The sequence below is a fragment of the Vicugna pacos genome, chromosome 9, assembly GCF_048564905.1.
Source record: "Vicugna pacos chromosome 9, VicPac4, whole genome shotgun sequence".
Lineage (NCBI taxonomy): Eukaryota > Metazoa > Chordata > Mammalia > Artiodactyla > Camelidae > Vicugna > Vicugna pacos.
This window is the reverse complement of record NC_132995.1, coordinates 41,303,881-41,313,570: the sequence shown is the minus strand read 5'-3', so window position 1 is coordinate 41,313,570 and position 9,690 is coordinate 41,303,881. Positions and strand designations below refer to the sequence as shown.

At 53.6% G+C, this 9,690-nt stretch overlaps 1 protein-coding gene across 2 annotated transcripts in view; it reads right to left on the bottom strand.

Moving 5' to 3' along the window:
- Window positions 1-3,581: 3,581 nt before the first annotated feature.
- The window catches only part of PRMT7 (protein arginine methyltransferase 7), a 33,508-nt gene continuing 27,399 nt past the window's right edge, over window positions 3,582-9,690 (bottom strand). Inside the window, exons 13-17 of one of the 2 annotated variants that reach the window (XM_072967595.1) lie at window positions 8,602-8,763; window positions 7,331-7,405; window positions 5,106-5,266; window positions 4,095-4,191; window positions 3,582-3,860 (exon numbers count right to left, since the gene is read on the bottom strand). In XM_072967595.1, coding sequence (XP_072823696.1) covers window positions 3,687-3,860; window positions 4,095-4,191; window positions 5,106-5,266; window positions 7,331-7,405; window positions 8,602-8,763 — 669 coding nt within the window. In that variant the 3' untranslated portion in view covers window positions 3,582-3,686. The remainder of the gene's footprint in view (window positions 3,861-4,094; window positions 4,192-5,105; window positions 5,267-7,330; window positions 7,406-8,601; window positions 8,764-9,690) is intronic. The other variant, XM_015238694.3, reaches the window with a different exon arrangement.

Genomic DNA, 9,690 nt, shown 5'->3' with positions numbered 1-9,690 from the left:
CTTTTGTCTGCTGCCATGTTGTCTCGCATGCCTGCACCCTCGCATGCACGCTGCCCGCATGCCACATGCCACGCCACAGCCACATACCCCTTGCTCAGGCCTCACCCAAGGCCAAACTCCAAACACAATCAGAACCAGCCAAAGAAGCATTCATTCCTGGACACAGGGCCACTGGCTTGCTGCCTCCAGCTGGGACAGCTCACAAGCAGGGACCATGAGGGCTGTGTCCAGTTACCAGCGAGCCCAGGCTCTTCCCCAGGGTCTTGCATTCAAGGGCGATTACATTTTAAAAAGAAAAACGAAAAAGTTAAGAACAAAAACAACCCTTCACTTGAGAGGGTCTGCAAGCCACGAGGGAGAACGCTGCTCTTGGCAGGCTCCCTTTCCCCAACACAGCAGAGCCAGGAGCCTCCCTCCAAGACTCCAGTGTGGGCAATGGAGCCAAAGACAGGAATCTAGGGAGAGAACGTCACTTTTTTACAGGAAGAAGGGGAACTAAGGGGGGTTGGGGGCTTCTGATTTTGAAAGTGATGTATTTGTAGCTTCTCTTCTGTCAAAACCAACACATCCTCTTCTTTCTGCCTGATCCACCTCCCCTATAGACACCTCTCTGGTTCAGGACCAGTCCCTCTCTGGGACTGTCCCCATCCACGTGCTTGGCTGAGCTCAGGAACCTTCCACCTGCCTCTGGGTGGGGCTGTGGCTCTCCCCAGAGAGCCCTCCCAGGCCCATCCTCAACAGCAACCCTGGGGACCCTGGATGAAGGTGCTGGAAGCCAAGGTGCGGGGCAGCCTGTCCCTGCACCAGTGTGCAGGCCAGGGGTGGCAAGGCCAACGGCCCCTGCTTGCCCTGGACAGGGAATGGTACTGGTTGGCATACAGGCACATAGATGTCCACTCTACCACCATGTGACCAGGGCCAGCCCCGGGCACCTAGGCATGATGGTGTGGCAGACCCTGCAGGTGAAGCCCATAGCTCCCCATCCCACGGCAGCACTGCCTCTGCCCACCTGCCTTTTTAACACACCTGGGGATGCCCCCCAAAGTAAGCAGTGAGGGTTTTGCCTGTTTTCAGGTACAAGGCCTCACCAATTCCAGGGGCTGTTCTTTGCAACCCCGACTGGTCTCCCCTCCTCACAGCACCTTGACCAATGTGCCCGCCTGGCTCAAAGCCAATTTTTCCTGAGGCTGGGGGTGCATCAGGACCCTGCTGCCAGGAGCCTCCTGGTGCCGGTGCCCTGATGCTGTGCCTTGTCACCTACTGAGCTGCAAGACGGACCAAGAGGGGGCCAAACAGCCAGCCAGAGGCCAGGCCCTGTGCTGGGGCAGGACACTCCTGAGACACACCTGTGACAGCGCTGGTTTGTCTGAACCCCCTGGCCAGAGTAGCAGCTAGGCTGAGGGCTTCACTGCTTGGCACATTTTCCTGGCTAGGCACCCAGCCTCACCCCAACTTGAGTCAGGAGGGGCTGCTCATCGCTTAGGGTGCAGGCCTCCCTGGCCTCTCTGCTGCACCCCTCCTCCAAGGCCATGGCTTTGGGGCCTTGGCTAGGCTTCACTGGGTCAGAGGTCCCCCCACTCCCCAGAGCAGCTAGCAATCTGTTCACAGGTAGGGCTCAACTGAGCAGGCACCATGCCTATGTCTGGGCCTAAGCTGAGGCCCCAGGCTGCGGGTCAGCTGTGTATCCAGGAGAGCAGTGGAGGCAGAGCCAGGGCTCCTGAAGCAGAGCAACCCCAGCACAGCTTCTATCCCTCAGAGGGGCCGCCTGCCTCCCAAGGCAGCTGGGTGGGAGCCAAAGCACAGGGGCACAAGCTTCTCTCCCTACTCATGGGGTGGCCTTAGGCAAGTCATACCTTCCTGTGCCTCAGTCATTTCCTGTCCTAACAAGGTTGCCTCTGCCCAGCCTGCCTGATGTCCAGGGCAGAGTTGGCCTGCGCTCCCCCCAACCGTACTCCCCTGACACTCCCTCCGGCACGGTCTCAGCACCGAGGCTACCATTGCCCAGCCACATGTTCCATCAAGCCTGTGGACTCCCAGGGTCGCGCACAAGCCAGATTTTTCCATTTCAATTTTTAAAAAAAGAAAGAAAAGACACATTGCCAGGATCTCAGACTCTGTGGCACTGAGGCCTGGGAGGGACAGATACGGGGTCACCTAAATCCCCAACCAAGGCCCCACACCTGCCCCAGGCCCAGCCTCCAGAGAAGCCAGGAGGCAAGGGTCAGCTTTGGAAGAAAACAGTCATTTCATTTGTCCAAACCACCTTGAGTTTTAAGTATGGATATTAATCTTGATGCTTTTTAACTGTTGTATTAACTTGCTAAGATTTAGAAATACTGTTTTAAAAAAGGAAAAAAAAACACTTTTTTAATTTGTGTATTTTTTTTCTGTATGGTATCCTCATGGGACATTAGGGGTTTTATATGGTAAGCACACCTAAGATTTTGGTAAAAACATTATCAAATATATATCCAGACAATTCTTCCCTAGAAGAAAAACAATCTTTACACATATTTTGAAAGGAAAGGTGTTTTTTTTTTTCCTTTACTGGTGCTGAAAAGAAGGATGGATAATGAGAAAATAAAACTGTGAGGCTCAAGGCTGGTGTTCTCTACTTATTTGAGTGAGAAGCTGGGGCTGGGCCCTGCTCTGACTCCAAGAGGCTGGGTGGCCAGGTGGGGCTGTGGGGAGACCGCTGTGTGGGGTCTGCCTTTCCTGCCTCTCCCCAACAGGATGGGCACAGCCTGTGTCTGCCCTGAACCACCAGAAAACCAGGCCACTTGGGTTCTCTTACTCATTCCCTCTGGAACTGGGAGCCAATAGCAGAAGGGTACCTTGAGTGTGGGGAGAAGCAAGGCTGGGGCCTCCTTGGGACTCTGGCCATCCTGACAAGGCAAGGCGGGGCTGGGATGACCACACTTGTACCCAGGCTTCCAGGGGATGAAGTTCCTCTGCTAGAAAAGGGGGCACATAGGAAAGGGCTGTACCTCTTGGCTCCCTTCTCCTGATGGCTGGTGTCTGGGTCTGCATCTCAGGAACTGTTTTGGGACAGTCTCCACCCTGTCCTCTGAACAGCAGCTTGGTGTCCAGGTGTCCATCTGAGTCACCTGCTGGTGCTGCACAGAGGCCAGACCTATACAAATGTGGCTTGCTGTTACCTAGCAAGTGAAAGGGTCTGAACCTGGTCCTTAGCCTGGTCAAGCCAGGGTCTTCAAGGCCTGGGACCCAGCCACAAGTCAGCATCTCTGCCCCTAGAGGGCCCCCCTAGCTGGAGCAGGCAGGTGGGACCCAGAGGTTCCCAGAATGCAGGCCAGGCTAGGCTAGCTCCCAAAAGAGCAGCACGCCCTCCTGGAACTGCACAGCTGAGAGCACCCCAACCTGACCAGCCCAGCCAACTCAGATTTTGTTCCCTTCCAGGAAGGACAGGAGGAGCTTTCACAGTTTGGAGCTTTCTGAGCATTTCAAAACAACTGCAGGGTGGGCTCTTTGGCCCCTCCTCAGCTCCAAAGCAACCCTTGCTTCCTGCCATATCTGGAGCAAGGAGCTGGCGGTGCAAAAACACAAAAAGGGAAGAGACTTCCTCCAAGCCCAGAGGCCAAGCTGGGCCCTGAAAGGAGAGGTGCCTTCACCTTCCTTCTCAGAAAGCCACACCATTCAGAGCCCGGAGCCCTTGGCCACTTTATTTCTCAACAAGTGAGGGCATCTGAGAGCGTAAAATCCATGGTGACATCTCCAGTGTCAGGGTGGAATACCACAGTGTAGCTGACAGTCCGTGGGCTGTCCGGCGGTGCTCTGGAGTCCAGTGTGGTGTTGAAGAAGTACACGGCCTGCTTGCAGTGGGGGTTCCAGCAACAGTCCCCCTGCAGGAGAAGCAGTAAGAAGGTGGTGAGGGCTCCTGGCACCCAAGCCCCTTCCTGGCCAGCCTCCAGCCCAGGCAGCTCTCAGTGAGAAGCTGCTGCTCAGGGCCGGGTGACCTAGGGCCACGGAAGAGTTATCCAGCCACATGCACCAGGAACACCCAGAGCTCAGGCAGGTGTGATGGCAGCACCTCCTCTCAGATCGGCCCACGCTGGGACCCCAGCACACAGTACTACCTTGTTCTCTGCAGGCTTCAGGAGGCCAGTGCTGACCGTGCTGTCCGGGGTCAGGTGGTATTCCATCCACAGGACAGCCCCATGGCTCCTCCCAGGCCTGGGGGCGGGGGAGGGAGAACATTGAGCCAAAAAGAAACAGCCACACGAGAGGTGGATGGGCGTGGCCATGGCTCCCCTCTGCTTTCCAGAAACCTCTGGTCTCTCCCACTTCCATCCCCCCGAGTCAGGAGGCTCCTAACACACCACCTGACTAAAGGCCATGCAGTAAAATGCTGAGCAAGAAAAGCCACAACCCAAAGCCCCCAGTGGCTCCTCAGAGCCTGGCCAAGCACTCAAGAGTAACCATGGGGCAGGGCCAGCAGGCTGCAGGACCAGCTTCCTCGGCCTGAGGTCATGGAAAGGTTTGGTCCAGAAGGCTCAAAGCGCAGCCTGGGCATCAAAGGCTAGAAGACTTCTCCCAGATACCCTGAATGGCAGGCCCAGATGGATATCTGCCCTGCCTTCCCCTTGTTAAAGGAGCCCCCAAGGAGCTCTGGGCTCATGGTCACCACCCAGTCAGAAATGGGTTCTTTCTCCAGAAAGAAGCAGCTCCTCCCCTGAAGGGAGCTGAAGCTGGAGCTAGATGGGCCTGACTATGCGTCACAATGGCAGCCCCTGCCAATTCCTAATCTGCTTCAATTCCCAGGAGAGTTCAGGAATACAGTCCAATGGGTAACCATAGCAACCAGATTCACATTTCTCTGCAGCTGTGTGTAACATGCCACTTAGCTCACAGGGAGCCTCAGATGTGGGAGGATGAGCAAGCCCATTCTGGCTCTCCCTCCCCACCCAGAAGCTGTGGAGACTCCTGTACACTCAGGGCCACTTCAGATCAGAAAGGGCAAGGCAGAGACAAGGAGAGCCATCCCGTCACATGAAAGCAGCCAAAGCACTCGGGTAGTAACTACCAGACAGAGAGCAAGCCCTGCCACTCCCTTCCCCCACCGCGCCCACCCTGGAGCCTACACTCACCTCCTCAGCTCAATGGTGCCCTCAGCATGGATAGGCTGTGGGGGAACAGGCTGCAGAAAATCAAAGGTCAGGATCTGCTGGGGCTCAGAGAGGCTGTGGCATGGGTACTCCCACAGCGGATGGGGCTCGGCCTCCTTGCTCTCCCTGAAGTCCAGGGCACACTGAGAAGAGAAGAAAAGGGAAGGCAGGGGTCTGCAGAGGTAGAACTTGGCAGCCATGGGACAAGGGGCTCATGTCCCCGTCTCCCCCTCAGGGTAACTGCCACAGTCACATGGGGCAGGGAGTCCTCACAAAAAGTCCATGGGTGCCTGGATCAGACCAACTGGCTTCTCTGTTCCCCACCACGACTCAGGAGCCATCTCCATGGCAAGTCGCTCTTAGCTTTGTTTTCTCCCTTTTAAAACTGGATGACACTGCCCATCTCACAAACTACCTTGAGGGCTAAATGTCTGTATTTGTGAAAACACCTGCCATTTGGACACTCACCTACTCAGTGACCCTTACTGAGCACTACAACTGCCTGTGCACACAAGGCTTTCAGTCTAGACGGAGACAACTGGGAGACAAGTGATTGTAGTGCCTGGGGGACAATGACCTCTGGCTGAAAATGGGGCTGCGCAGGAAAGCTGCTGGAGGGGTCATCTCTGGGCTGCCTCCTGAAGGTCACACAGGAATTGGTAGGAAGGAGGAGAGTGGACAAAGGCCCAGCAGGGAGAGGACGGAGAGCAGACCAGGACAGGCCAAGCAGCAGGGGACTGTAAGAGTAGAGGCAGGGAGTCAGGGAGTCCTACAGCGTTTTCCCATAGGGTTAGACTTTGGATCTACAGATTCACTTGGGCTCTGTGTAGAGGAATGCTGACCAGGAGAGGGAGGATACGTGGTCATAGGCAAGAAACGAAAGTAGCCCAGACCAGATCAGCAGCAACAGGGGAAGAAACTGGTTCACTGAGGACCTGATGGTTATGGAACCTGATAACCAACTGCACGTGAAGGCAAGGACTTGTCTGGGAAGACACAGGGGTCCTGAGCCCAGCAGTCGGGTATGAAGTGGAGGCAGGTCTAGGACAGGACCACTGGAAGGGGCCAGGCTGGGGATGGGGGAAGAACAGGTGGGACTTCGGAGCATCAGGTCAGAGTGCATGAGGACATCTCAGTAGAGGGACCACCACTCTTAGCTATTTTATCTGAGCTCAGGAGAGATGAAGACATTGGCCAGGAAAGATGGGGGACAGGGACAGTCAGGGAGAGCAGAGTCAGGGCAGGGGCCTCATGGAGACCTAGAACACAACACCTTAAGGGATGCGAAGGGGTGGAGGAGCCCAGGAAGGAGCCTGAGGAGTGGCCAGAGGGAGCTGGAGTGTGCAGTGACTAGGCACAAAGGAGATTTCTAAAAGCATGGAACAGTCAGTGGTCTGCTGTGGAGAAGCAGGTAAGATGCAAAATGAAAATGTCCCTTTTTTCAAGTGAACGGATTTATTTACTTAAAAAATGTTTATACAAACAATCCACAATCGCCACAGAAAAATGTAAGCAGAAAGATAAGCAAAAAGAGAAAAACATTAACCACTTCCTAATCACACAGCTACCATTTTGGTGTCCCGTATTCCACCCCTTTTCCTCTGTCTGTGTGAATTTTTTTTTTGCAAATTCTATTAATATATAAAAATGGGATGGTGTTCCCTGCCCTGCCCTTCTCACAGGGCTGCATCATGACTCTTCACGCTGATCCTCACAGAGCTGAGTTTCATTAGCACTTTCATCACTGCCCTGGGTTCCCAGAGATGCAGTCCCTCGTGACTGACTTGATCCCCTACTATGTACAAATAACCCTGCAGGACCCTCCTCCCATATCCATGCCCCACCTTCTAGAGACTGTCTCAACCGGGAACAAGCTGCTGACATTGGCAGGAGCAGTTCCAGTGGCCCGGTGACGAGGGGCCCTAGCCCAAAATTCTGAATCAGGGATTATAGCTCAGGACGAGAATTGCCTAATTCCAGACTTTGAGACACAATGGCTCTCAGGCTTGTGCTCATGGTGAACCAAGTAGAATGGATATACCTGCCCTCACTGTCCCCAGCAGAGGAGCTCTATGCACGCTGACTGCACTGTCCAGCCTAAGTCACTCTATGGAAGCCAGACATTCCTGTTAGAAGCCTGTGGCTATGTGGACTGGAGGGGGAGTAGGGAGTGTGACACTGCAGGTGGGAGCTGTGGCCCTGCCTACCTTAATCATGTCATCCATGATGTGCACATCAAAGCCTTCACAGTTACCACAGGGGCTCCGGATCCGCCACAGGTCCTGTAAGGAAGGTGCAGCCTTCACTGACACCCATTTGCCAGGGCACACTGACATCCACACCCGCCAATGGGGCAGGTGCGCAGACCATGCCAAGGGTTCTGTGGGACAGCACACAGATGTCCATACCCACCGCACGGCAGTGTGGTGACAAGAGCAAGAAGGGTCCATGAGTTAGGGGGCTGCCCTAGCTCCAAACATGAGGCACACCTTGCTGTTCCCACAGACCCGGAAGAGATCTTCATGGCTGAAGGGACTCAGAGACACCAAAGACCGAAGATCAAATCTGCAAAGCCTCCCATGACTCCAAACCCTCTCCTATGGGGGACAACTGGCCAGAGCTACCAGGCTAGGGTTTCTCACTCCCTGTCCATCTTGAACACTGGTTCACTGGGAAGAGATCTGTAAACCAGTCCTCGGGGCCCTGCGCCCACAAAGAGCATGAGAATGATGGGAAGGCGGGGACCAGAGGTGTACTCAGGCCAGTCAACTTTGTAACCTCTGTCTCCTGGACACATGCCCGAGAACAAGCATCATTCCCCACAGCTCCTGTCTAGATGTAAAAACGAGAATTCACATGGAAATGTGATCAAGTGAATAAACAGCACAGAAGAAATGCCCAGAAAATTAAGCAATGGAGCCACTAAGCTACCAATGGATAAAGCCGTTCTTATCAAAGAAATATCAGAGGTTCACTCTACATTTCAGGTTAAAAGCATTTCAAAATCCTTTTAATAAAGAATGCCTTTTCCAAAATGACTTTGTGACTGTGGTTCTGCTTTGATGAGAAAATTAAAATGAAGCTTTTCAATTTTTTCTTGCATAAAGAAGCTGACTTGTCCATTTCGAAATGCTTTTAACAACTGGAGCCTCAGCTCTTAATGAGAGCAGAGCAAGCTGCACAGCTTGTCTTCTGAAACTCTTAATTTATATTTTTAAATTATTCTCATAAGCCATAATTGTAAAATGACAACACACAGCCATTTCCATTTCATGTGCCAAATTACTGCATTTTTACAAAGGCAAGCCTCTTCTACTCAGCCCTGCAGTGTGCTGATATGGAAAAGCAGAGGCCCAAGTCATTAAGACCCGAGTTGCTCTATCTGCATTCAAGGTCTTTACAAAAAAACAAAGTCCCCCAAGCCCTACCCCACCCCAACCCAACCCACCCTTTCCAAGAAAACCTCTGGGTGGCCTACCCTGAACTCCACGACCACCGCATGCAGCGAAGCAGCCTGGGGCATCACCACGGCACCAGGCCCCAGGTGCCGGTCCACAGCAGTCCGCACATACCAGAAGTACAGGTTGTGCCAGGGCAGCAGGCTGGTGGTAAAGAACGGCTCACCCAGGAGGAGAGAGACCTGGCGATCAGAGCGAGAAGCAGGGCCAGAGAGTCAAAAGGTTTCAGCTCACAAGTGAAGGACAGGTCACAAGTTTCACAGGCTCACTCATTCATTCATTCATTCATTCACTCATTCACTCACTCACTCATGCACTCAGTCAGCCAGTCAGTTGACAAACAAGCATGTCAAGGTCTGCACCGCCTTTGGGGATATAAAGATGAGAAACCGACATGAGCCTTGCCCTCAGGAGTGCAGAGTGGAAGAGGGAGCAAATGAGGCTGGGGGCCTTCCTCAGAGTGCGGTAAGATCTGACAGAGGCAAGGAAGGGGCACGTGGAGGGACCCAGAGGTCAGAGCATCAGGAAGGGTTTCCAGGATTACATCCCTACTCAGTTTTATCCTGACAATGTATTATCAGCACTCATCTGCCTCCCTCACCAGGCTCAGAGCACCACAGAAGTAGGGACATAGGCCACCCAGTATTCTCAGCATAGTACCTGGCCCACAGCAGATGATCAGTGAGGGTCTGCTGATTAGATGAATAAATGCACGAATAGGAGTCAGAAAAGCTATCACCAAGGACATCTGTAGGGGAGGATCGAGTGAAGGAAGAGACCAATGAAGGGCTGAGAAGGAGCAGCCAGATAAAAGGACAACCATGAAAAGTCAGTCAGTCTCTTAAGAACCTAAACAGAAGTGTGTTGAGGAGGGAGAGGTCCCTGGATTGTGAGGGTCCTGGAGGACAGTGAGATGAAGCCAGCAGGGATGACAAGTTTAACAGCTAAGGTTACTGAGGGACAGGAGGCACACACAGGGGACTGAAGCGCAGCTGTGGCGGGAGGAATGGATGGGAAACTAAGTGAGGACAGCAGTGCTGTGAAGGAAAAAGGGAGGACACGATGTGATGCTATCAGTCCCAGCAAAGCCATTCTGCCCTCACTGAAGC